Consider the following 27620-nt stretch of genomic DNA (forward strand, 5'->3'; position numbering starts at 1 on the left):
AAGACGTATTGATCACACACACGCACGCACGCACGCACGCACACACACACACACACACACACACACACACGCGCGCATAGGCTGTTACATCTCTGTGTCCTCTGTTATTTCTAAAGAGATTAAACCAAGACATTTCCGGAGACGGCAGCTGTCAAAATGTCTTGCAGTCTCAACATGTGTGCGCGCGCGCATGAATGTCCTTTCAATTTCTCTTGCTAAAAGTTGTACAACCGGCCATCTGATTGTATGATAGTTGGTGTCGTGTTTAAGACAGACATATCGGCGAGGAAAGATGTCCAGCTGGAAATATCCAGCGGTGGATGATGATCACTGTCAAGGTCTGAGTTTGACTCCCCATCGTCATCATAGAGAATATAAGAGGTTATAATAAACATGTAGAAATAAGCACCCGAAAGAGAGATCTCTTCGACTTATAGTCTGTTTACAATTAAATCATTGTCTAAGTATGACAAAAGGGGCACAACTGGGATCAACACACCATGGGGTAGTTGGATAGTTAGGCTATGAGACGTCTCGTCTTGTCTCATGTCTCATAGGGCCAAGTCACTGTCCATCTGAGGACATCTGTCTGTCCTTCTTAATTAACCTACTAAAATATTCAGTGTCTCAAATGTGACAGAAAATGCATAGACGTTTGATACAGTTAAACACTTAATAAGACGTTCCTTTGCCCTGAGTAAATGTTGATTGAGCACCCACCTTATTTGCAAGGGGTTCCTTTCGATTTTTCCGAAGTTTAATGGAAGGAGAGCGCAGCAAATTCCGTAAGCGGCTTTTGATTGTTGACCCGTCGACGGCCATTCTGATGTTGCGTTTCCCCGATAAATGTAGGCTACAGTAAGGCAATATTATCCAAAGAGTATATGATCCAAGAGCGCCCGTCAGGTAAAATCATAAAAGAGTGATATGATCCAAGAGCACCCGTCAGGTAAAATCATATAGCCTAGAAGAGTTTCTCCCTGAACACGCGTTTCGCCGTAAGAAACCCAGTTTAAATACAAGAGTGTAGGTGTGTGCACTTAGCATATAGTCGCTTGAGTGGGTTAGTCCAGTGTTGATCAGCTTGTGTCATTCACCCCCCCTCCCCCCCATCAATTCACCTGTTCCGAGTAGCACATTAGATATAGATAGGCTGTATTGATCTCCCAGGGGAAAATTTGGATTAGCCTGGAAACATGTCTCCACCACATCTTTAGTTAAAAGCACTGCTGACACAAAAGCTTTTGTGTTATGATTATCTTAGTTCTGTTCGAATGTTATCATCACATCGATATGATTGAATTAATATATTGTATTTAGGCTAGATTTTTGTGAATCTTGTAGACTTTTTAAATACTGTGTGTGAGCTACTTAGAAGACAGTAAATGTGAATTCAGTCCCGATTGTGCCTTTTTGTTGTCCTACAACCATTTTCCCCTGGAGATGTTAAAGTATCTTATCAATGAAGTCATCGTGAAAGGGCTATCGGAAAGGTTTGCTAACATACAGCATGTTCATCCAGCAGTGTTCAGTCTATAGGTCATGGGACCATCACAGACATGAGAAAATACTGACAACATACGTGCTTTCTGCATCACCTAGTGGTGTAAATAAATATCTGGTCATGCGACAAACAAAACACCACCACATGTAAAAAAGGGACCCCTACAAATGCATTTACAGTTTTATTAATTTTCAAGGCCACAATATCTTGCCAACCCACCAGAGAGTGACAAAACAGTCATTTCATTGCAAAAAAAGAAAAACAAGACTTAAAATGAAAAATCACTATTTACAATGTTACTTTTTTCAATGATACATTAAGAGTTTACAATTCGTTGATTGTGACACAAGGTTGTAACTAGTCTTTCAACTAGCCTACAAATAGCAGTTTACACATCTTAAATGTTACAGCAAAGTTCAGCAAACATTTTGCGTATTAGTAAGAGGGTTTTATTTGGTTAGCATATGAAAGGAAGCCATCAAGAAGTAAAATATTCAACATAATTTCTCCTTGAGAATGAGGCTGTAGAAAAAAGGAATGATATGAATTCTACTTGTCAAAGACAAAGTGCTAATAAATATTGAATAATCATGGAGGCTTGGTAACTCAAACCAAGAGGACTTCAGAAACGGGATGCAGTCGATCCCAGACATTTCAACAGAGGAGGAAAAAAACATTTACAGTGTTTTTGACGCAGAGAACCACCCATTTAAGATTTCTAACCTGACCTCAATGATTAGATCTAGGCTGGGTTATTTCAAAATGTCTCGGGACATAAATTGATCCACACCATGGTCATGTTCATGCATGTCCATTATCCTGCTAATCTAATCAAGCCCCTGATTAATAGCTTGAACACAAGCCTCAGGGAAATGGATCACCATGAACCTTTACCGAGTTAACCATGACAAGAGGCAGAACATACATTCACGTCCTTTATCAAGATGTCTTATTAAATAACATGAATTCCACTTCTGGAACATATTATATTGACTATCAAAAAGCATGACAGTAGTGAAATTCACCCCAATATGGGTCTGGAAAAACCTATACAACTACTCAAAAATAACAGCCATACTTTCAAATACATTCATACATTAATTTAATGTTTCCGCCTCATTGAGAAAAAAAACACTCATTTTACTAGGAAAGAGTGAGTTCTGTATTCACACATGCAGTGAAGCTGAGACGTGTCAATCCAGTGGTCCTTTGGATTTTTGATCAGGCACATTACATCTGGTGGGGCTTCAAGACCTCTGTGCATAACCACAGCACACAGCTCGGGAAGGCAGCACCACAATAAGAGTTACTACAGGTTTATGAGCGGTAGTTGCAGAGTGAGGTTGTTGCTGTAGTGTAAGGCCGTTCTGAGGACAGGTATGTCGGCTTGTGTGCCCCTACTCTACTACACCAGATATTCCAAGTCTGCCAAGGACATTCGCTTGGCGCTGGGGAAGTCCTTCCCTAAAGCTCCTCGAGTAACAGGCTTGGTGAGCGGGCTAGCTCCAGGCTTGCTAGCTCCAGGCTTGGTGAGGGGGCTAGCTCCAGGCTTGGTGAGCGGGCTAGCTCCAGGCTCGCTAGCTCCAGGCTTGGTTAGCGGGCTAGCTCCAGGCTTGCTAGCTCCAGGCTTGGTGAGCGGGCTAGCTCCAGGCTCGCTAGCTCCAGGCTTGGTTAGCGGGCTAGCTCCAGGCTTGCTAGCTCCAGGCTTGGTGAGGGGGCTAGCTCCAGGCTTGCTAGCTCCAGGCTTGGTGAGCGGGCTAGCTCCAGGCTTGGTGAGCGGGCTAGCTCCAGGCTTGGTTAGCGGACTAGCTCCAGGCTTGCTAGCTCCAGGCTTGGTGAGGGGGCTAGCTCCAGGCTTGCTAGCTCCAGGCTTGGTGAGGGGGCTAGCTCCAGGCTTGGTTAGCGGGCTAGCTCCAGGCTTGCTAGCTCCAGGCTTGGTGAGGGGGCTAGCTCCAGGCTTGCTAGCTCCAGGCTTGGTTAGCGGGCTAGTTCCAGGCTTGCTGAGGGCGCTAGCTCCAGGCTTGGTGAGCGGGCTAGCTCCAGGCTTGGTTAGCGGGCTAGTTCCAGGCTTGCTGAGGGCGCTAGCTCCAGGCTTGGTTAGCGGACTAGCTCCAGGCTTGGTGAGCAGGCTAGCTCCAGGCTTGGTTAGCAGGCTAGCTCCAGGCTTGGTTAGCAGGCTAGCTCCAGGCTTGGTGAGTGGGCTAGCTCCAGGCTTGCTGAGGGGGCTAGCTCCAGGCTTGGTGAGTGGGCTAGCTCCAGGCTTGGTGAGGGGGCTAGCTCCAGGCTTGGTGAGGGGGCTAGCTCCAGGCTTGGTTAGCAGGCTAGCTCCAGGCTTGGTGAGTGGGCTAGCTCCAGGCTTGCTGAGGGGGCTAGCTCCAGGCGGCGCGTCTGTGGCCGGGCTGCCCTCGGCCTTCCTCGCGGGGCTGTCCCCGGCACGACACGCCCTGGCCGGCCTGGCTATCCCACCTCCGGCCCTGGTCACGGCAGGGCCGTCGGGGGTCCGGGCGGCATCGGCCTGGCCGGGGCCTCCGGCTTTCGCCGCGGCGCCGGCGTCCTCCTCGGCGGCCATCTTTTTCTTCGGAGGCCGGCCCCTGCCTCGCTTGACCAGGGACGGCGTCTCCGCCGAGGGCGGAGCCTCAGCCGGCGCCGGGCTGGGCGCGGGCTTCGTCACGGGGCTTTCTCCGGTGGGGGGCGCCCAGTCTGGACTGCCACTCCGGGCCTTCTTCACCGGGCTGCTCTCCTCGGAGGGGGAGTCGGGTTCGGGCCTCTGCTTCCTCGGCCTCCCCCGGCCTCGCTTGACCGGAGGCGGGCCGTCCTCCGCGGGCGGAGCCTCAACCACCGCGACCGGGCTGGGCACGGGCTTCGTGACATAAGGGGGCTCCCAGTCTGGACTGTCGCTCCGGGCCTTCTTCACCGGGCTGCTCTCCCCGGACAGGGTCTCCGAGCTGTCGGGCTTCTTCTTCGGAGGCCTTCCTCTGCCGCGCTTGACCGGCGGCGTGCCTTCCTCCGCCGAGGCCGCCGCGACCGGGGGGGGCTCCGCGGTTTCCTGAGGTTTAGGCCGGAGGAGGGGCAGCCGTTTGGTGGGGGGCGGAGCCGCGTCACGGACGGGCCCGGGGACGGAGATGCTGGCCGCCCGCCTCCTCGCGGACGCATCTCTCGGCGGCGCAGCGTCCCTCTTCCGGGCGCCGTCGCTCTCCTTTGGCGGGGCGGGGCCGTCCTTTACCTTCCGCGCCGCCCTGTTGCCCTCGTCCGACAGTGCCCGCACCAGCATGGCCGCCTCCTCCTTGCTCAGTGCCAGCCCTCTGCCTCCGTTCGCCCCGCCGGCCTGCGATCGCGCCGACGTCTCGTCGGCCCCCCAGATGGCGCTGTTGAGGCGGGCGATCTCGACCAGGGGCGACGTCCGAGTCGCCGGGCGGCCCTTGGCGGAGGGCGCGGGCGTCGCCGGAGTCTCCCGGTCGGGGGCGGGGGTCTTCTCCTCGCTTGCGGGGGCTTCTTCCCCCGCCACGGCGACGACGACGACAGCCTGGGTCTCCCGCTCCGCCTTCGCCCCCGCTGGCGGCTCAGGCTCCGCAGAGCCCCTCCCCTGGTCTCTCTCACCAGGGCCTGGGCGAGGGGCCTGGGGGCCGGGGGCTGGCGAGAGGGTCGCCACTAGCTCCGTCTTCCTCCCCTCCCCACGCCCCTCCCCCTCTCCGCCAGGAGGAGGAAGAACCTTTCTGACCTTGAGTGTGAGGAGTCCCTTTCCATCTGTTTAAAAACACAACGCCCGTCACGTGGGTAAGACAAAATTGCAGTTGCAATATAATATTATTCCAATACAATAATAGAATACTTCCTGTTCAACGCCGATGCTGCTCCAGCTAGTCAGGCTCACCTGGTTTCATAGAGGCGGGCAACATGATCTGGCCGGTCTTGGTGCGCAGCAGGGGCACGGTCACGGTCTTGGGGGAGCCGATACCTGCCCGGCTCAGCAGGTTGGGTCTAGAGGTTGAAGTTCGCCGGGACAGGGCCTGTGACAGGGAGCGGCCACTCAGGTGGGAGGTCAGGGCCTTCTGCTTCTCACAGATCTCCTTCAGCTTGCTCTTGATCTGCTCCTCGGGCTTACCTAGAGGCGGGGGCAGAGGTGAGAGTCACTACACTGGCCCCCCCGAGACACGCCTCCTCAGGCAAGAGCTCAGTAACGCATGCTAGAAAACGCATTCATTTAAAAGGTTTAGTTTATTAAGACCTGGGGGCTCTTCTACAGAAGACGCCCCCGTTTGATCTCAATACCCAAGCCGATGTAGTCGAGGCAGAAAGTTGTGCTTTCAATCTGAATACACCAGTGTGTCACATAATGCTGGCATCCCTATCCAGAGCCATTCTAACAAGGAGGTAGAGCATGACAGCAGGCACTGCTGAGGACACAGAAACGAGCCCATTCACTAGGACCCCCGACGAAGAGACCCACCGGACACGCTGGCGATCTTCTCCACGTAGGTGGCCTGCAGCTGAGCCAGCATGCTCTTCTTCCCCTCCAGGTACTTCGCATTGGCCCTCAGGAAGTGGATCTCTTTCACGGCCTGGAGAGAGAGCAGGGGGGGGAGAGAGGGGTGAGCAGGGGCGCTTCTAGGCTCTGAAGACATTGGGGGCTTAAACCAGGGGGGGTACACCCCCCAGTTGGGGCTTGGCCCAGAGGGGTGCACCTCCCACACGCATGTTTCACCATGGTAACAGCCAAATGCAGCAATCTGATGCACTTTTCTAAGAACATTAAGATATTGGACCTAGGAAGAATTTATCTGATCTGTCCAATTACATAAACTGCTTAAATAATCCCCCAGTTACCCATATACACTATCACACTCTATACACTATTTCTCTCTCTCACAGACACTAAATAAATCACCAGAGCAGCTTTGAGTGATAGTCTGAGCTAGTCTGTGCTCATCTGTCCTACTAGTCTGTGCTCATCTGTCCTGCTTGGGAAAAGTGCAATAGTGCCACAGCTGTTTTAAGAGTTTCATTGGGTTTTTCACCATCCATCAACAAATAGAACTGACATTTTCTGCAAAAAAGTGCAGTCTACAAAAAGTTTCTTCTCATTAACCATAAGTCCGATCGGTCTGAAATTTCAGACGTATGTTTAGGGTGCATGTCTCCCTATAGATTGTTAACTGCTAAGAAATCCAATCCAAGAGGTGGAGAAACTGGCATTCAAAAAAATTAAAAGAATTGGGCTACAAAGTTCTAGTGCTTATAATTTTGTACAACAATAATCTAGGGAGAATAAACTCACTGGATACTAAGAAGGCACTACGTCGAAGCATTTGCGTGACTCTAACACTTACATGGTCAGTAGCCTACACACACTGGTGGTGGGGGATGCAGTCAGGACAGGAGTACATTATGCACTATGTGCAAAGCCACGCCCATCACACTTTCATTGATGTTATAACTCAAATGTGCTGTAATAGTATGGCATGTTGATGGGCCTGTTGCTGCGCTCTCTTGTTGCAGTGTGCTCGTTGCAGTGTGGTCATTTGAAGCTTGACCCCATATAGCCGCTTGCCTGGGCAGGGCTTGTCTTTTAGTCACTTGTTTTAGAAAGGAGATTTTTTTATTTATTTTATTTATGCACTTGTGAGTTCTGGAAAGTAGTAGTACATTGGCCTTTCCTATGTTAAATGCAATTATTGTAAGTTGCTTAGGATAAAAGCGTCAGCTAATTGACTGTAATGTAATCTAATGTAATATCCTAGTCTTCCATTGCTGTCTCAGTCTCTTTCATGCAAGCGCATTGTGTATGAAATGAGCCATATAAATACATTTTGATTTTGATTTGATCTATTATTTTGCTATCTCTCATGGTCTGGAGTCTCTCTCGTTTTTTGGAGGAGGTGGGAGCATTAGACTATCTTCTTGGTTTGAGTTTGGCAAATCTGTCGATCGCTGCACAACGGTCCACCACAACATCCCTTTCAGTGGACAGAAGTGTTAGCCTCTCCTGCTGTGTTGAGCTGCAACGTGTAGAGATGGATATCGTTAAGATTCCAACGGCGTTACTACTCTTACCGATTCCGCTTATCAATCCGGTACTTTTGACGGTACTCTTATCGGTTCTTTTTTATTTTATTTTTTGGAGAACAAAATAAAACAAATTAAAGAATAGAATTAACACCGATTTATTTTCTTGCATACATTAACTTTCTTGAGTAGTAGCCTCAGCAGTATTGTTTTAAACATGCTGTTCTAATGTGTTACTAATTCACCCTGACCTCAGCCATCCCCCCCCCACCCGCTGCACTCGTGAAGGGGTGGGGCTTGTCTTTGGCTTGGACCAGCAGTGGTACAGGGAGTTGTGGGCTGGTTCATGGTGGGGGTGGGGCTTGACTTTGGCTTGGACCAGCAGTGGTACAGGGAGGAGGGGGCTGGTTCATGGTGGGGGTGGGGCTTGTCTTTGGCTTGGACCAGCAGTGGTACAGGGAGGAGGGGGCTGGTTCATGGTGGGGGTGGGGCTTGTCTTTGGCTTGGACCAGCAGTGGTACAGGGAGTTGTGGGCTGGTTCATGGTGGGGGTGGGGCTTGTCTTTGGCTTGGACCAGCAGTGGTACAGGGAGGAGGGGGCTGGTTCATGGTGGGGGTGGGGCTTGTCTTTGGCTTGGACCAGCAGTGGTACCGGGTGGAGGGGGCTGGTTCATGGTGGGGGTGGGGCTTGTCTTTGGCTTGGACCAGCAGTGGTACAGGGAGTTGTGGGCTGGTTCATGGTGGGGGTGGGGCTTGACTTTGGCTTGGACCAGCAGTGGTACAGGGAGGAGGGGGCTGGTTCATGGTGGGGGTGGGGCTTGTCTTTGGCTTGGACCAGCAGTGGTACAGGGAGGAGGGGGCTGGTTCATGGTGGGGGTGGGGCTTGTCTTTGGCTTGGACCAGCAGTGGTACAGGGTGGAGGGGGCTGGCTAATGGCAGCTGCTGCAACTTTAACAAAAGTTCCAAAATCTCTCCAGAAGGGCCGATCCTCATTGGACTGCAAAGACTGCCCTAACTTTTCTCTCATCAATCTCTAACGATCATCTTAAGAACTCGCGTAACACACAACTACCAACAGGAACTAACCAGGTCTGAGCCTGTTACACAATAATAACAACACAACAACAACAACAACAACATTACTGTAGACAGAAGTGCTCCGGAGGGCAGCCTACCTGCGAGAGGACGTGCAGCTTGGAGATCTTGGTGTCCTTCTCCTCCAGGAACAGGACGTTCTGCAGTTTGGAGAACAGCTTCCTGTGCTCGAAGCGCCTCAGTCTCTCCGTCACCGTGTGGTTCCGGCGCCGCCCCCCCTCCTCGCCGTCGCCCTCGCCCTCGGCGCGCTCCGCCTTCTTGTGCTGCGGAAACACAGAGAGGGTAAAGACTCCGCCACTGAGAAACAGGAAGTAGTCGATCACTACAGGGCATTCTGGGACTGGTTGGATTTGGAACTGCATATTTTGGGCTGATATTGGGGTGGTGGGGGTGGCGGTTGGCGTTCTGAGGTGTCTCCATTCAGTACTTCACAACAGTTTTGAGGATGTGAGTTGGCGTTAGAAAGAGTTCTACCTTTTTTCTTGGCTTTTCTGTTTCCTCACTGTCCTGGCTGGAGTCTCTGTGAGGGAGAAGACACTCACGTCAGACAAACAATCTAGCTTCAGTCGTCTTACTGCCAGTGATACTGACACAGGCATACATAATACACACACACACACACACACACGCTCACACACACACGCTTACTGTGATTCTGAGAGTATGCGTCTGGCTGCAGCCCTCATCTCAGCGATGATCCTCCTCTGAGTCCTCTCCTCCACCGTCTCAATGTCCACCGCTTCGTCCTGGGGAAAACACACACACACACACACACACACACACACACACACACACACAGACACACACACACACACTTTAAAACAGCTGCAGTTTATACCTGATCACAAAAATGTACTGCGTATGCGCAAGTGTGCTAGAAACACAAATAATCAAGTCCTCCTCCCTTACCCTGTCGTCATCTTCATCTTCATCATCAGTATCCTCGGACGAGGAGTCAGTCAAGTCCTCAGAGTCCGAGTCAGAAGAGTCTGTGTCGGAAGACTCGTCAGTGACATCGACACAAGCGTTCGCCTGCATCCGCCGAGCGGTCACCTCTCCCCGCTCCTCGGACGACGCGTACTCCTCGCGGGTCAGCCCAGGGGACCTCCTCGGCCCACGGGGGAGGGGCCTGGCTGACCTGGAGACCGCCTGGAGCGAGGGCCCTGTGTAGGAGTGGTCAGCGGAGACCGCCTGGGGCTCGGGCGCGTCCGTTTCGGTGGGGGCCCCGGGAAGGTTTTGACCCTCGGGGCCGGGTTTAGCTCCGGGCCTGGGCAGCTGGATGAGGGTGAAGCCCCCGGGTAAGGACACGCCCACCGGGTCCGCCTGGCTCGGCACGGGGCCCTTGGACGCCTGGTCCTTGGCCGGCGGCGGGGGGAATATCCTGAAGGAGAAGGTTCCCGTCCGGCCGAGGAAGCTCGGCGTCTTCAGCGTGGGCGACACGGTGAGTGAGAGGGGGGAGGGGGAGGGGCCCTGGGAGGGGGCGGCGGCCGAGCCGCGCTGGCCGGTGACCAGCTTGAGGAGCGGCTTGTTGGGGGACGAGGGGCTCCCGAGGACGGGGGCGCCCTTGGGGGCATGGAGGGAGAAGGGGAGGGTGGCCGGCTGGGACGAGGGACCTGCGGAGACGAGATGAGAGGTCAGGGAGAGGTCAAGGCGAGGTCGGAGGGGGGAGGGGGGGGAGGCGTTACACACATCGGATTTACATAATAAACAAATACTGTGTTTACTACACGCTCGTCAAACAAATATGACGCACCAGGGCCCATGAAGGCCGACTTGGACTTGATAGGCACCAGCTTGACCAGCTGACCGTTGGGTTGGCGGTAGAGCTTGGAGCCCTGGAGGGAGGTCAGTGGCTGCAGTAGCAGCTTCTTGGGCACGGGCGGGGGCGAGCGGTGGGGGGCGTCCGGGGCGGCAGACGGGATGGGGATGTAGACCATGCGATGGCCGGACGTTGTCTGGTCAGCGGGAACCTTGGTCTTGTCTAGGGGGCAGAACAGCAGTGACAGGCGATACGTCATTTTTTGTTATGAGATAGAGTGTGTGTGAGAGTGACAGAGGGTGGGGGGCAGATGTGTGTGTGACAGCTGGGTAGTGTGAGTGTGAGTGAGTGTGTGTGTGTGTGTGTGTGAGAGAGAGAGAATGTGTGTCTGTGTGTGTGACAGAGAGAGTGAGTGAGTGAGTGAGTGAGTGAGTGAGTGAGTGAGTGAGTGTGAGTGAGTGAGTGAGTGAGTGAGTGAGTGAGTGAGTGAGAGAGATTGTGAGTGAAGTGAGAGAGACAATGTGTGTCTGTGTGTGTGACAGAGAGAGAGAGAGAGAGAGAGAGAGTGTGAGTGAGGGAGTGAGAGAGTGTGAGAGAGAGAGATTGTGAGTGAGTGAGTGAGTGTGAGAGAGAGAGAGAGTGTGCGTGAGTGTGAGAGTAAGTGAGTGAGTGAGTGAGTGAGTGAGTGAGTGAGTGAGTGAGTGAGTGAGTGAGTGTGAGAGTGAGAGAGTGAGTGTGAGAGAGAGAGAGAGAGTGTGTGTGTGTTCTCACTTGTTGCCTTCTTGACTAGGCTCCTCTCCCAGGCCTTGGGGCCCGCCTGCGGGGCCGGGGCTGTGGTGCCGGGGGTCTGGAGGCCAGCGGCGCCTGGGGGGTTCTGGGCGTGCGTCCGGGGGAGGGGCTTAGGAAGGGTCTTCACTGGTCCCCTGTGTACGCCGCGCAGCCTGCCGATGACGAACGCCGCCAGCCGATTGGACGGATGGAGAGCTCCCATCTGCCCCAGCAGCAGTCTGGCCTGGGAGTAGGACTTCCCGTTCACCTGAGGGAGGGGTGAGGAGAGCAGAGGAGGAGATGAAGTGTGTAATGATTGGCTGTATACAGTAGATAAAGGTCTACCGTGTGTAATGATTGGCTGTATACAGTAGATGAAGGTCTACCGTGTGCAATGATTGGCTGTATACAGTAGATGAAGGTGTATCGTGTGTAACGATTGACTGTGTACAGTAGATGATGTATAGTGTGTGTAGGGTTGCAAAAAACCTCCGGTAAATTTCCGGAAACTTATCATATTAAGCTTGGGAATTTGGGATTATAGGAATTTTTGTGCCTATAACAGCTTTTTTCAACATTTTTTAATTTAATTTTAAATTTTTTAAACGGTTAGTTGTGGTTCTTGATTCTGATTGGCTGGAAGCCGTGTTAAAATACTTTGTAACACAGACCTGGGACCGCATATCATTCCATTTTCAGTATTAACGCGTCTCCCATTTGATCCAAAGCATTGTTGTTGTTGTTGCTTGGCAACCCTTTTGTTAGGGGAACTATTTTGCGCGGCAGAATTGAGGGAATGATGCTTCGTTTTGAATAAATGTTAATATTTTACATTGCTGTGTTTATTTTACACTAATAGCTGTAGTAACCGTTGTATAAAAGCAATAAAACACTCGTGGCTGTGTGTTATAGTAATTTTATAACAGCTAGGGGGGTTTTCTAACAACGCCCCCTAGCTGTTATAAAATCACTATAACACACGGCCTCTCGTGGTTTATTGCTTAATTATATACTTATTTTAGGATTTTATCCCATTTTCATCCAATTTGGTAGCCAGCTGACCCTGACCTAGTGTCCAGTTACCCCCTACTAACTGTTGAGGATTCGTCACAAAACCCGGCCGGTCGGCAATGCGAAAGGGAGTGACAACTCCTTGACTCTCTCAGCTCACAACAGTAATTCCAACACTAGACAGGGTTGCTGTTGTGTGAAAAACTCTCAGGCCGAGATTAAACTAACCACCCTCGGGGAACGTAGGCCCAATAGGCCGCTCCCTCTGGGATCCGACCATACTTGGCTCTGACGAGACCAGCGGTTCCCGGTGGGCCGCTGCACCGGAACACAATATTAGACCGCTACACCACCGCAGACCCCTATAACAGGGAACTTAAAATGTAGCCTAGTTGGGGAAAATCTGAAATTCTAGGTCTTGCAGAATGATCTTGGTTAAAACAACCTGATTTAAAGGAGTAGTAAAGGGAACATCATGTTTAGCCCTGTTTTATGGTTACTTATTATCATATACATATATCATATACAAAACTAGCACTTTTGAGAAAGTCTGATAATTGCTCTACCACCGTTTTGTTCATACAATGGATGTGGGTGGGCACCGTGAAAAATCATTCAAAAAACATGTTAAACTCTCAATTTCAAAGACAAGAAACTCACCGAGGTGTTAGTTGGCGTTCTGATATATAATTCGCCATAAAGTAATCAATCAATCAATCAATCAAAGCTTTATTTGTATAGCGCATTTCATACCCAGAGGCAACACAATGCGCTTTACAGAGAACAAGGGAGGTGGGCATACAACCCACCTCTACATATTCCAGAGTAAGTAAGATTCTAGTTCATCTGGAAAGGCTTTTAAAAAAATATTTAGCATAGAACTATTTAGTCGCAGCACATACGTGTGTAAACTTCCGCTTGAACTGATTCCGATCTCGCGCAATGCCTTGAAGTAGTCCCGCTTCCTGAATCCCCTCTGCGGATTGATCTACACATCTACAACGGTCGCGTCAATACAAGTCAATGGATTTCATAAAATGGTCAATAAAACCCTACAGGATTCATACTTTGTGGCCAATTTGATGTCAGAACACCAACGGACACCAATTACCCCCTCGCTGAGCTTCTTGTCTTTGAAATCGAGAGTTTAACATGTTTTGTGAATGATTTTTCACGGTGCCCACCCACATCCATTGTATGACCTAAACGGTGGTAGAGCAATTATCAGACTTTCTCAAAAGTGCTAGTTTTGTCAACATTTTGATCTGAACCATTGTATATGATCATAAGTAACCTTAAAACAGGGCTAAACATGATTTTCCATTTACTACTCCTTTAAGGCAAATTCAGTTGAATTTCCACCCTGTACCGTGCATTCACCATCACGTGCAGTGCATTCTTCTATCACATGCACAGCTAATTCCTAGCATCCTTCACACTAAGAGGGTTGTAGAATCAATTCAAGTCCTACTCTCAAATAGATTAAGCAAAAAATGTCTTTAAAAAAAAAAGTTTTTGAAATGTTTGCCTGCATGTGTGCTTATGACAAAACAATATGTTTACATGCATGTCTGCTTATGACTAGGTAAATACAGTTGGTATAAATAACCCCAAAATTCCCAGTTTATTCCCGTTAATTCCCATAAATTCCTGTTAATTCCCATGAAAGTGTCCAACTTTGAATATTACCTGAATTTTGCAACCCTAATAGTGTGTAATGACTGGCTGTATACTGTAGATGAAGATCTATTGTGTGTAATGACTGGCTGTATACAGTGCAGTAAGGTCTACTGTGTGTAGGACCTATATCTCCTTCATGTCAGCTGAAAACGTCCGCTGAAACGAACAGCCTGAAAATTCTACACTCAAAACAGTTACTAGACACGCCGCCTTTGGAGTAAAAAAACAACAACGCTTGTGTAAAATAACAGATCTGATAAAACATAAATGTCTACTGGACGTGAAGGAGAAGTCAACCCACCTGTATGAGGCCCACAGCCGGTTTCCCAGGCTGCTTCTTCCTGGCCTTGAGTTGGCCGGCAGGAAACACTCCTGCCAGGAACGGGGTGACCGCAACCTGCTGCTCCTGCTCCCCCGTCTGAGAGCCGCTCTCCTCCTCCTCCTCCTCCTCCTCCTCCTCATCATCATCATCATCATCTTCGTCATCATCTTCCTCCTCACTCTTCTCGTCGTCCTCCTCCTCACTGTTCTGGCTTCTGTCTTTGTGGTTCTCCTTCGCCGCCAGGCTGACATTGACCTGGTACGGACAAGAGGGATGAAGACAGTTGGTTGATGGCTACTAGATCAGTTCAAAGGTCATTTGAGCCTCGCCCAGCACAGCCTCTAGCCACGGACCCCGGCCTCAGGCCAGCCCCAGCCTCCAACTGCCAACCCCAGCCCCCAACTCCAACCCCCAAGCCCCCAACTCCAACCCCTCAGCCCCCGACTCCAACCCCTAAGCCCCCGACTCCAACCCCCAAGCCCCCAACTCCAACCCCTCAGCCCCCAACTCCAACCCCCAAGCCCCCGACTCCAACCCCTAAGCCCCCGACTCCAACCCCAGCCCCCAACTCCAACCCCCAAGCCCCCGACTCCAACCCCTAAGCCCCCGACTCCAACCCCCCAACTCCAACCCTTAAGCCCGACTCCAGCCCTTAAGCTCCCAACTCCAACCCCTAAGCCCCCAACTCCAACCCCTAAGCCCCCAACTCCAACCCCTCAGCCCCCAACTCCAACCCCTAAGCCCCCAACTCCAACCCCTAAGCCCCCAACTCCAACCCCTAAGCCCCCAACTCCAACCCCTAAGCCCCAAACTCCAACCCCTAAGCCCCAAACTCCAACCCCTCAGCCCCCGACTCCAACCCCTAAGCCCCAAACTCCAACCCCTAAGCCCCCAACTCCAACCCCTAAGCCCCAAACTCCAACCCCTAAGCCCCAAACTCCAACCCCTAAGCCCCCAACTCCAACCCCTAAGCCCCAAACTCCAACCCCTAAGCCCCCGACCCCATCTCCAGCCCCGACCTTGTAGATGATAGTGTTGCCGTCGGCCTTGCGTCCGAAGTTGCAGGAGAACAGTCTGATGTGGTACGGTCCCACGTCGAACGGCTCCGAGAGGCGGTTCTGCCTCAGACGCCGACACAGAATCTCCAGCACCAGCTTGCGGTGCATGTCCCAATTACACTCCGACTGGATCTCCAGCATCTTCCTGGGCTTCAAACCTTTCAGCTGGCCGAGAGCAGGACTGCTCCCTGCTCGGTGGGGCGGGGGAGGGGCGAGGATGAAAATTAAAGTTTGTTTACTCCGTGTATTCAATCAAAACAGACAATCAATTAAATGTAAGTTCATTAGACGATTATTAGGCGAAGCAGTGATTCTTTGTCGTCTTGCCTGGCTTGTTTGCGGCGGACGGAGTGCCGGGGAGCGTTTTGGGCTCGTTCCCTGTGACGACGGTGTGGACGGAGGTTTTATTCAGGAGCAGCGTCTGGGGAGGCGGCCTGCTGTTGAACTCTCTCACCCGGGCGCACGTCATCATGCTCTCAAAGTACTTATAGACTGGATCCTTATCCTCCTCCCGCATCTGAAGACAGCACGCCACACACACGCACACACACGCACACACACAACAGACCAATCATACCGTATTCAGTTATGTTCAGATACACGCGGTTTGTTCCGCGGACATCGCGTCGGCCATTTTCTTCGACGGGGTAGGACGGGGTACCTGCGGGTTGGGCTTGGGGACGTAGCGCTTGGCCGGAGGGTGGGTCTTGAGGGGTTCGATGGGGGCGGACTTGGGGACGTGGAGGGGCTCTGGGTCGTCCCAGTCGCTGTCCTGGTTCCACAGGCACGAGGCGTGGCTGCCCGGAGTGGGCTGGACGGTGTGGTCCACGGGGGACACCGCTGCGGAGGGACGCGGGACGCATTCGCGAAACATCGAAATATGACAACCTTCATCTGACAGCGACGATGTAGATTTAAAATGGGATGTTAATCAAAGCACAATCGTAACATTGCACATTAGGATTACTACGGCGATAAATAATTATAATAATAATTATAAATAATAATAATAATTAAGAGAAAAAAGCTAGTAAATAGACGATTAATGCGACTTGACAGGGGGATGAACTCACTGTACACCGGCTCAGTCTGGGCCTCGCTGTCGGGCTGCGTCGTCTGTTTGACGATCCTGCGCTTGAAGCAGGCGCATCCCAGCATGCATTCTGTCCGGCGGCAGTGGAGCGGACCCCTGGACTTGCGGTTCAGGCTGGAACAGACGCACCCGAGCCGGCAGAAGTCCCAGCCGCACTCCGGACCCTTCACGGGCCTAACGGCCTTCAGACGGCCCCCCGCCTGGTTCTTGGGCATCCCCTGGAGGAGAGAGACCGGCATCAGTCGACGGAAACCGAATCTAAAACTACTTATTTCTTACCAGGTTTGATTTAAGACTGCCGAGCGAGTGTGTGTGTGTAGGAGTGTGTGTTACCTGTACGGTCAGCAGCGTGGCCAAGGCCACCTCTGTCCTCTCGCGGGTGAGGAGCGTTCTGCCCAGGCCCAGGTTGGCGGCCGTCTCCTCCATCTCCTGCACTTTGAGCTGGACCCTGGTCAGGCCGGGGGTCCTGTAGTTCAACCAGCTGCTGATGTGAACCCCCCCTGGGCTGCCGTCCCTCCGCACGGCCTTGCTGGGAGGAGACCTGGACACAAAAGACCACGCGGAAATCACATTTCTATTCTATTCCATTGAAATAGTACATTATGCGGTCTATTAATAGTCTATTAATCGATTTTCACAAATAGTCGGTATTCATTTTCTCCCTGTGCGTTTGTACGGATCAGAAAGACCCGAACAAGCCAAAGGCCGAAATCTAAAATGGCCATCTGATATACTTGACGCAAGTCAAGCCTATTCAGATCAAGGAGATGAAGGAGAGGACTAGCCTCGTGAGACCAGTTCCACTTGAGACACGGCCCTTTATATAGAAGGGTTCCTCACCTCTGTACCGTAGAGATGGTTCCCTGGGAGGTCTTTACCCCGGCGGTGGGCTTAGCAGGAATGGAGGGTTTCTTGGTGTTTGGAACCGGAGTGGGTCTTGGTGCTGCTGTAGCAGGTTTGGGTTTCGCCTGTGGGGGTGAAGGCTGCTGTTTGGGCTTGCCTGAGGTAGCCATCTTAGAGTTGGTGAGGGGTGGAGGGGGCGTGGTCAGGGCAGAGTAGAGGAGGGACTTGCGGGAGAGGGGGCAGGGCCTGTTGGTCCAGGCTGGCGGTTGCTGAGGTAGGGGGGCGCGGGCCTTCAGCACGCTGTCTAGAGTTCGCACGTAGCTTGCGCTTTTAGCAGGCAGCTCATAGGCTACCGTGCTCTGGGGGCTGGGCGTGAACGCAGCAGCGCGCTCGCTGATTTGCTGAGCCTCGTTCTCCAGGTACTCGTCCAGCATGTCACTCCAGAATGCGGAGTGGTTCTTCAGTGCCCCCTCTGGATGGGAGGAATCAACACGTTGAGTTAATAGAAGCCCATGGCCAGCATGAGGAAATGCAGCTGAGAGGAAGACCGAGAGAGAGAGAGAGAGAGAGAGAGAGATCCTTACCATCTTGTGTGGAATGGGAGGATTCTTTACCCTTCGTGAACTTCGCTCTCCAGCCTTTTATCTTGGTCAGGTCACTGGTCTTTCCTGTCCGTGACACAAAGGGCACTCCCTGACCTGTGGAGGGACACAAGAGACAAAACGGTCAAGCCTTGAACCCTCACAGACTTATCACCTGCTAAGTGGTTGAGTGCGAGAGGCTGCAAGGGCTCAAAATGGCATGAGACAGCACATCACGTTACGTTGACAACATATTTCTTACTATTGTGGATTTGCGACTTTATTTTTCGATTTTACGTTGTTTTTCTTGTAGGCCTGCATGTAAATTAATTTGGGGCTGAGTCAACTTCCCTGTGGTTTACATTATCACAACACTGTGTTACCCTCAAAACATTTCTGTTCAACTTGCTGAAATCATTTAATTTTATGGTCATAAGCTAATTACATTGCTCCCTTGTTTGTGATGAATCCAAAAGCATTTTGCTATTCAAGAATGACACTTCCAACTGCTATTTCTGCACAAATACTTTACAACTTTTTCCATATTCATGCTGGAAATCTCAATTCAAAGAACACTGCACGGAGATGGATGATTAATGTGATACAGCTTTTAAATGCGGAATCATTTTATTTATGGAAACAGAAATCTATGTAATTTATAATTAAATTCAAAGAAATCAAATTATACAAACCTAGGGTTGATAACCTACAACGTAAAAATATTCAAACCCACATAATTATAAGGCTACTTGTGCAGAGTTAGTCCAGCTGAAAACATGAAAACTTTTTTTTGTAACGTCAACGTAAGGGTTGGATTGTGTGTTTGTTTACTGGCCATTCTTCAGGTAACCCCGTGTTTCACGTTACAACGATATGAACTGTGGGTAATGCAATTGGGTAATTTGGCAAAGTCTGCAAAGTGTGGACTTACGGAAAGGGGGCATAAAGGGCTCAAAATGTCTGCCAGAGAGCCCTTGTGCACTTGACGATTTGACAATGGGCCAACCCTAAGCCCTCACACACTTAGCGGGAAGATGCCAAAAGGTCTGTGAGGGTAGACATTGGGAGTGGACCGTTGTCTTCGAGACAATGCCCATGCCTAATAACCATCCACCATGAGGCTTTCAACAATCCTAAAGTTGTTGGTCATTGTTGCCAATGGGGGGGGGGGGGCAATTGAGACTCACAATCTCTGCCATTGTCACATAATGTATTATAAAGACCTCAGATTATCACCCTGATAAGTGTGGACTCGCATTGTTTTAAGTTGGCATAATCATTGTATCGCCTTATTATCTGCATGACTGACAAGAGGGTTACAAAATGAGAATGAGTGAAACCAACCATTAAGTACTCAGTGGCTTCAATACATTAAACATGGTGGAGGATGAAAGTAAAGAGCCATGTCCTTTTGAAACATGAACTCGTTTCCAAGTCATTTCCATAAATATTGCCAGTAATTTCCTTCCAATACGACTTATTAAGGTCCCTGCTGCCAACTGTGATAACAAACCCTAAGCCACCACTTACAATTCCACTTAACAATTACCATGCAAAGCGCATGGGCGTCGACGCATTCGGCTTGTGTAGAATGAACAATTACCATGCAAAGCGCATGGGCGTCCACGCATTCGGCTTGTGTAGACTGAAGAGTTTACTGAGCAAAAAAAAAACAGAGCCCTCCGTATATTCCAGGTATAACGAAACGAGGGCTGTTCGCCTCACGATCAGTGCGGTCATTCGGGCGCAGGGACTCACCGGTGGGCGAGGCGTCGTCCTGGCCGGTGGGCGGGGGCAGACACACGCCCAGGTACTGCAGGTCTATGGACAGGGCTGGGTCCAGCGAGCTCAACTTCAGCCCCACTGCAGAGCAGACAGGATGAGATTTTTTTTTTTTAATACTCACAGACAGAGGTCAGTCTGCCTGCCTGCCTGCCTGCCTGCCTGTCTGCCTGCCTGCCTGTCTGTCTGCCTGCCTGCCTGCCTGCATATATACCCCTATATTCTTTGCTGTCGTTCTGACTGAGCTCACTTTTCACAATCACAGGAAATCTCCTGACGTGACACAAAATGGATATGAAGACAAAAGGGCGAATTCACTAAAGGATTGCGCAGCTTTTACTGACGCAAAGCCTGTGCAAATAAGTCAAAAATTATGTTTGCTATTCACAAAGCCCTCGCAAAGGGTGAAATACGGTGTTAACTGCGTTGCGTTCGTCATTGCGTTGCTCTGCGCCGGTGTTATTAGCTGACATTTAAATTAGGTAATATGGGCGGAGAATGTTCCCCTTTCTATGCAAATGAACATTATTGCAAAACCCGCCCAATTCACAAACATCGGCGCAAATTGCCTCACGCAGTTAAAGTGAAATTAATACCGTTTTCAGAAACGTGGTGGTATTTAAGCGCAAGGGGTGTGTCGCGGCCAGCCTGTCCGCTGATCATGGCAGCAGTGATTGTTGCGAGGCAAAGGCATCGCAATGCCAGGCATGTTGTTCGTGAGAGAATATTTAGAAGAAGGTCACTTTTTGATTTAACACTAGAACCACCGCGGTAACTGTTTGGACACCAGAGCGCGCAGCTCTTCAGCCAACTGGAGGATGAAGTCGCGTCTGGGGAGGCTCAGTTGACTATGCGTCTCTCCACCCGTCCCCAGCGAGTCCAAGCTCCCCCAATGAATATAATAGCCTACATAGCACGAAACTGTGCGTATAATAGTCTATACGCGAAACTGCGCATTCCCTATAGCTGTTCATTGAACGGCTGGGGGCCGATATAGGTAGGCCTATAAATACATAAATAAAAACATAGCCTACACAATATTTGTTTTATTTCAATGGTCTTGAAAATATTTTGCTTTTGTATCATAGGTGACGGCAGGTATCATCTTCAGCCATGGATGATGACTCCCGTGCGTAATCCTTCCAACGTTGGAGAGGCGGCGTACAACTGGGCTCACATCAGGACGCGCGGTGTGATTGGGTGCACAGTTGGAATCCTGAAAAGCCGTTTAGATGCCTAGATCGTACCGGTGGGGCAATGTTATACACTCCCCCAAAAGTATGCCAGATCATCGTGCTGCAACTTGCATAACATAAAATGACAATTTTTCCTTTGTTCGTCTTTTTAAATCATTCCACCTCCGTTTGCAGTCTTCCGCGTGTACACACACAAATGGCACTGACTGATTGGGAAATTAAACCCCAAATATGATTTTTTGCTGCAGTCGTGATATTTTTTGCCGAAAGTTGTGAGACATGTTTTTGAACCTCGTCCGTGAGGCCTTCAAGTTCGCTGTCTGAAAATCGTATCTTTCTTTTTCTGTCTGCCATCGTCCAATGATATGCATACGAGTTGTATGCGCTGTATGCGCAGTATTTATAGTCATTTCCTATATCAGCAGCAAATTGCACTCAGCCGCAAACACCGAATGGGCGTGTTTGCGCTGGGATATTATTAGCGCAATGTCTTTAGTGAATAGGTTTTTAAAACGGAGCACATAGCGGGCGCAACTGACGCGCAATATTATGGTGCAATTAGCGGGCGCAATTTGCTTTAGTGAATTCGCCCCAAAATGTTTAAGATACCAATAACCTGTCTATTATCTCGATTACTAGTGGTCCAAACCATGGACAATGCAAGAAAGAGGGATGGGCTGCACTTGAAACAAGCTATCAAACACATTTGGAGAGGATTTGAATTGCTATTTTTATTCTCAATTTTGAGCATTTTGACACTGGTGATTTTCCTTTGGCTCTGGCTAAAATCTCTTTGGGGGGCGTCAAAAAATCCTCTATGCAGAAAAACCCCTGGTCTGTCCACTCACCTTCCTGGAGCCCCGGGTGGATGACCTGTCTGTGTCTGAGAATGTCCAGGTCCTGCAGCAGGACAGCCTGGAGACGCGCCGTCTTCTCCTCCACCGTCTCTGTGGTCTCTGTGACTGCTGGCAGAAGCGCATGCGCACGCACACACACACACACACACACACACACGCACACACACACGGCGAGGGTTATTGGACAACAATTTGGTCGTTCAGCGGACGCTTTTATCCAAAAGCGATGTTTTGGGCTAATGATGGGGTTAAGTAGGGCTCGCTCAAGGGGCGCAATGATTGTGAAGCGGCCCAGCCTGGTCTCGAACCCGCGACCTCTCAGTTACTGATGGAGGTCTGGAGTGAGTAGCCTGTATAGAGCACAGCGTCTGTGGAGCGTGTATGGTTTCCTTACCGCTGCTCTCCGGACTCTCCTGAGGTACCGCGCTCTCCGATGGCGAGCTGTCGGGCGGCACGTCCACAACATGGACGCCCAGGGCCTCCTGTAGAACCACAACACAGCACTGAGGGTTGAGGGGATTTTAACAACCGGCGACTGTTGTACTACTTTGCCACTTCTCCTCAACGCTAAACGGTACCCCGCGCGCCGCGTTGACCCCCCGTCTAAAATCCATCTATTTTAGACGCGGAGGGTTACCTTGGAGGTGAACGACACAAACAGCAGGCCCTCCACGTCGTCCAGTTCCGGCTGCGCAGCGGCGCCAGGCGGGCTGGCGGGCGGCGGCGTGACGGGGACGGGCCCCGGCTTGGCCACGCCCCTCCTGTTGCTCACGCACTTGCTCTTGGGCCTCTTCTTTTTGTTGAAAGCCTTGGGGACGGCGAAGGGGCCGGGCGAGACCGCCGGGGGAGGGGGCGGAGGCCGGGGAAGGATCTTCTTCAGGGGGGGCGTTTTTGGCCATGTCGGGGCTACGTGGGCGTTGATGACCAGGCTCTTGATTTCCAGAGGAGTGGACTTGCACAACGAAGGAGGCGACTTCACCGAGGACGCGCCCTCGGCCTCCGCGGGCTCTGACCGGTCGGAGCTGTTGGACTCGGGGGCGGGGGTGGGGGCAGGAGCCGGACTGGTCTGAGCCGGGCGGGGCGGGTCTAACTGGGCCTTCAGGTACCACTTATGGAAGACGTGGTCGCCCTCGCTGTCGTCCAGGTCCGGGCCGTCCTCGCCGCCGGAGTCCTCCGGCGGGGGCAGAGAGGAGCCCACCCTCCACAGCTTGGCCTGGACTCTGCCACTCCCGTCCGGAGAGAAAGAGGGCGACGACCACGTCTTGGAGCTGGGAGAGAGAAAAAAAAAGAGTGTGTGCATCTAATGAGACGAGATAACTTTGCTTGTGCAGCAAGTCAAACATGAAAACAAACACGAGGACATTCATAAAGAACTAAAATGTGTGATGGATATTTAGTTTAGATTGCGTGTTGGGTGTTTATTTAGTTTGTTACCGACTGTTCCAAGTGAAGCTGCAGAGTGGAATTTAACCCTACTCAAGTGTAGTAAATCACCATATGGAGATAAACATGTATCATAATCATAAACAATAAAGGGCCCGGTTTTACCAGACTGCGAGAGCTGTGAGTGTCTAAAAATATGATGGCAAGCAGTCACTTGATGCTTGCTGATATGTTGAGCAATATCTTGTAATACGAATGAGGGAAATGGAAAAGTAAATATTATTTGATCAAATCAACAGGTAGAAACGGTAAGGAACATTGCCTACGGCAGTCATCTGATTAAATCAAACACTTCTAAGTTCTAAGCCGACCTGAGATCAAGGGAGACGTTCTCTTCTTTCACACCCTCACAGCTCCTCGGGGTACCGGGGCTCAGGCGAGGGGAATCCACTCTCCCCGAATAAGGATCCTCCTGCTTGAGCTTGTCTTCCCGGAAGCCCCTCGCAAACGGGTTGTGGTCGATCTTAAGCTGGGTGATCTGCACGTTCTGGTAGGTGGTCACGGAATAGAACGCCGTCTGGGCGAACGTGAAGGTCATGACCTCCTGCCCGGGGTGCGTAGACGCGTCGGGGTCGCCTGGGTCGGGGACGGGGATGACGTGAAGGCTGGGCATGTAGCAGCGCATGGTGTGCAGCGCCGTGTGACCCTCGGGCGCCACCGTGCTATTGGTCAGCTTGAGCGTGCGGAAGGACATTAGGCGGGACATCCACTCTCTGCCCAGGGCCGGCGAGCGCTCGTGGGAGATGGCCCGGCCCGGGAGCCTCTGACCGTACGGCTCCACCTGACCGCACGTTTCCCACTTGGTCCCGGTCCAGCGGTACTTGTGCGGGTCGGTGGGAGTGATGGACATGAAGAGGTAATAGCGCCGTGTGGGCTCCAGGCCCGCCAGGCTGTAGATGCAGTACGGGAACATTCGGCGGCCCGGTTTGGTGACGATCATCTCGTTTCCGCAGCGGTAGAACTCCATCCAGATCTTGTGGTTCTGCAGGGTGACTGAGACGTTCCCGCAGGTCCGCACGTCGGACAGGTCCAGCAGGCCGCTCGGGGCGAGGTGACCCGCCAGGGTGGCGAAGCGAATCTCTGTGTCTCTCATAGAGTCCTTATCTGGTGACGTGGCTGCGCTGGCCGAGCTCGCTACAGTGTTCCCCCTGGTGACAGGGGTGCGTATAATGGCTGAGCTAACCCAGCTAGCTTCGGCGTTCTCCATAGAGACCATAGATACAGCTCTGGATGGGTGGGCGGGGCTAGCTTCAGTAGGGGAGGCCCCAGCCGGGCTTGAGTCGGGGTTTGTCATGGACACAGCTTGGTTTACCATCGCGTCCTCGCTGGAGAGGCTTGGCTTCATGGTGACAGGAACAGATGTGGGGCACGAGGGGGTAACAGTCAAGTCCTCCTCTTGTGCAATTACTGCACTAATGTCCTCCTCTTGTACAATTCCTGCGCTAAGGTCCTCCATGGATGGCAGTGAAGTGTGTATGGGACTTCAGGGCTTAAATGTGAGCAAGTTCATCTGATATCTGTAAGCAAAAGACATCCCATGTCATTAACATTCAAAGAGCTCACGTAGGGGTAGAATGTGTTGAATCAAGTTTAGCCTAGCCTATTTGAAATCACTAGAATATCACTGGGCACACTGCAGGCTAGGCTATTGACGTCGTTTCACAATAGTGCTTTACAGACGAAAACGGTTTTTGACATAAATAAATAAATAAAAACATCTCAGGCAAACCGGTTGCTATTTGTAAAGTCCATCAGAGACCACTCGTAAAATGACCACTCGTGAAATGACCACTCTTGACACGACTTTAGAGTTCGAGGTCTTGGTAGGCTACTGTACCAGGATCGAGGCGGAACGCAACATCTGGCTACAAATGATTTATTAGACAATTCCGTAGTGTTGTATAGATGTACTTGAATTCAGACCCAACAAATTAAATAATTAGCCTACATCGTTCATGCTTTTTAAGGGAAAATGATGTAGCATATAAAATATGTTCAATATGACAGTTTAGGATAACAATTCCTAGACAATTTCCCTGTTATTCATGCATTCAATGAGCTGAACCCCAGTTTACTGACCTCTAAAAACAACACGACGAATGGAAGTTTGACAACAACACTAGTCCTCGGGCCCTGTGGGAGGCCTTCACATTTCTACCTGACGAGCTACAAAGTTAGGTTTCATTACAGCATATCTTTCGACTGTCATTCGCGTGTGATGCGGTGTTAGGAAAGCATCATAAATACAGAAAACTCAAACTGTTGCACGCCGTCTATGATACTAAACAAAAAGCGCCGATGCAGACTATGTCCTTCGAGCACGAATAAGAATTCGCAAATGGAGGCCGAAGCCATGCAGTGTTCGCATCGACCATGCAGGCAGGCTACGACAGCGCATGCACAAAACCATCCCTCATTTGTGCGTGATATGCGCGCGAGCGAAGCGGGAGACTATCCCGAGGATTTTTTGTCACCTCGAGCTCGGTCTGTGGCCCGAGACAACTCTGGCGACGAGTCTGTGCTAAAAACGGCGGAACACAATTTACCCTTACCTGAACGAAAAGTGTGGATAGAGAAATGACTGCGGTGAATCCACGTATATTCTTGCTTCGACTTCTACCTTTACTCCTTTCGATCATCTACATTCTCTCACCCTTCTGAACCACACACACACTCACTCGCACACCACCCCACACAAACACACATCCGTGCTCTCGGAGTGTGACGTAGGAGTCACCATGGCGGTATACTTTTGTGGTAGGCTATACGCAGGCTCCCTCCAGAGGTTTACCGGGCAGTTTCACTGTGGACACAGGCCCTTGGAGAATGGCACGAACACCCTAATCAACAAACCGTCGTAGGCTATTTGCCATTTCCAGAAAACAAAATATAGAGCCTGGGCTATTTTGCAATAAGTGCTCCGTCAACAGCATGGTCTTCTCGGGTAGGCTATATTGCCGCCTGTCTCCTTAATAGCGTGTTCAAAAAGTTCATATTAGTAGGCTAGTCTAGGCTGTTTACTGTTCATCAGTGAACGTCCTGGCTATACAACTGTAACTACCAAGCCTGCTACAACAATGTGTGAGGATTTCTAAAGCAATATTAAGATTATTTCAATAATCTATAAAAGTATAATCACAATTGCCCTGCCAGATACTGTGCTGCAGGTGTGATGTCCATCCATTTACCATTTATGTCAAATGGGACTAGCCTTTATGGAATATAGACTAGGCCTATAGGCCTTGTTTCAAAGCAGTCTGGGAAGAATGGTTAGAAATGTAGATTAATAAAATGAGAAACTAGGCTAAATTAAGGCCTACGTGCGAATACATAGCCTACATAGACAGCCCCGTTGCAGATGAAAGCAGCCTTGACTTGTTTTCAACAAACTAGCCATGCAACATTAAAATGGGAACGGCTCCAACTAGGATTATCCCTAGTAAATTAGGTTTACGCACGCACCTCGGTAGCCTACCATTGTTGTTGTCCAGCAAAAAGCGATGATTCTCAGCCGTCTGTGAAGGAGGGAGGGAGGCCACAGCACAGAAGTTCTAGGCCGGTGTCGGTATTGCAGCCATAACCACGAGTGGAAATAAGAATGGAGAAAATAGGAGGCTTAAGAAAGACTCCTCTTGATGAAAAAAACGGACTGCCTATCTGTATTCACAATTAGCGGTCTACAAATAGGTTTCCAGAAAGCCTTTACCAATATTATTTTCGAGTGGCGGTGGTGTCCGTGCTCCGCGTCTCCTTCGTGGTTTCCTTGATTTTCCTTGTTGTGTTCGTCGATGTTTGGGGGCTGGACTCGACTACGACGGGCCTGCTGCACATGGTTGCATCGCGCTTTCTGCGAAGAGGACAAGACAATCCGTCCACGTGTCTAATGAATTTGCGCTGAAATCATAACTAAATGAGAAATGAACGAGAAAACGAGTGACGATGATTTAAAGCCTCAAAGCAAGCAATCATAGCATAATTTCCAGCATTGAACAATATTGCATGTCGCTATGAATTTGCCTTTTGTCTGTATGCTTGAATTATTATGGGTGTAACACGCAAATATGACTACAGTGAAATAGCCTACGTTTGCAATTAAATAGGCCCTATGGATTTATCTTACTCCCATTAAACCCCATAGCCACCCACAGGAAGGCTAATGTGCGCAAATTAGTAGGCTAACCATGGGCTCAGAGGAAACATTAGAATAGGTTTGTAGGTTTCCTTTTGCAACTTATTGACAAATCTGATCCGAAGAATGCCTGCATAAGCCTGTTGAACATAATTCAAATCAACTTTTTATAGGCTGTATTTTATTTCAAAGATGAACAGGCTATATTTTCAAATCTTCAATAATAGAATAACTTGCATCTCTGAGGTAGCCCAGTGCAACCACTGTCACTTATTCACAAATATGATATGGCTACTGTAGGCGAAGATAAAGAGTGTCACAGCATGAACATGAACACAAATTAGGCTACTATCACATTATCTCAGTGGTGGAAATAGATATCAATACATCTATGGTGGGTAGGAATGGGCAGGAAACCACCGCAACGACCTTCCGGGGGTGAACTCAACCCGGAACCCGAATCAACTTGCGAGCGGCGTCACGAAATAGCCTATGCG

The 27620-nt window shown here is 50.5% G+C and overlaps 2 protein-coding genes across 2 annotated transcripts in view; both read right to left on the bottom strand.

The window, feature by feature from the left end:
- Positions 1 to 822, bottom strand: part of LOC311310597 (mitogen-activated protein kinase-binding protein 1-like) — a gene marked incomplete at both ends in the record, with an annotated part of 18410 nt that extends 17588 nt beyond the window's left edge. Inside the window, one exon of the mRNA XM_084440107.1 lies at positions 721 to 822. Coding sequence (XP_084296233.1) covers positions 721 to 822 — 102 coding nt within the window. The remainder of the gene's footprint in view (positions 1 to 720) is intronic.
- A 969-nt stretch (positions 823 to 1791) lies between these two features.
- On the bottom strand, positions 1792 to 25683 carry mgab (MAX dimerization protein MGA b). Its single transcript, XM_084440109.1, has 23 exons — positions 25547 to 25683; positions 23306 to 24511; positions 22189 to 22819; positions 21946 to 22033; positions 21543 to 21659; positions 19475 to 19579; positions 17720 to 17833; positions 17133 to 17607; positions 16626 to 16833; positions 16273 to 16510; positions 15861 to 16039; positions 15527 to 15716; positions 15161 to 15387; positions 14121 to 14396; positions 11132 to 11396; positions 10355 to 10582; positions 9511 to 10214; positions 9250 to 9347; positions 9076 to 9121; positions 8682 to 8864; positions 5952 to 6063; positions 5376 to 5606; positions 1792 to 5248 (listed from the first exon to the last, which is right to left on the bottom strand). The coding sequence occupies exons 2-23, from the start codon at positions 24448 to 24450 to the stop codon at positions 2910 to 2912; spliced, it is 8199 nt and encodes a 2732-aa protein (XP_084296235.1). The 5' UTR covers positions 24451 to 24511; positions 25547 to 25683; the 3' UTR covers positions 1792 to 2909.
- Positions 25684 to 27620: the final 1937 nt, after the last annotated feature.

This window comes from Borostomias antarcticus, assembly GCF_949987555.1.
Source record: "Borostomias antarcticus genome assembly, chromosome: 6".
Classification (NCBI taxonomy): Eukaryota; Metazoa; Chordata; class Actinopteri; order Stomiiformes; family Stomiidae; genus Borostomias; species Borostomias antarcticus.

Bases quoted from the DNA above. Each gene is read 5' to 3' on its own strand.
- mgab (XM_084440109.1), bottom strand. From the start codon at position 24,450: ATGGAGGACCTTAGCGCAGGAATTGTACAAGAGGAGGACATTAGTGCA. The intron at 11,397-14,120 runs GTGGGTTGACTT...CCCCTCCCTCAG, and splicing joins CGGCTGTGGGCCTCATACAG to GTGAACGGGAAGTCCTACTC. The intron at 5,607-5,951 runs GTGGGTCTCTTC...CCCCGCCTCTAG, and splicing joins GAAGATCGCCAGCGTGTCCG to GTAAGCCCGAGGAGCAGATC.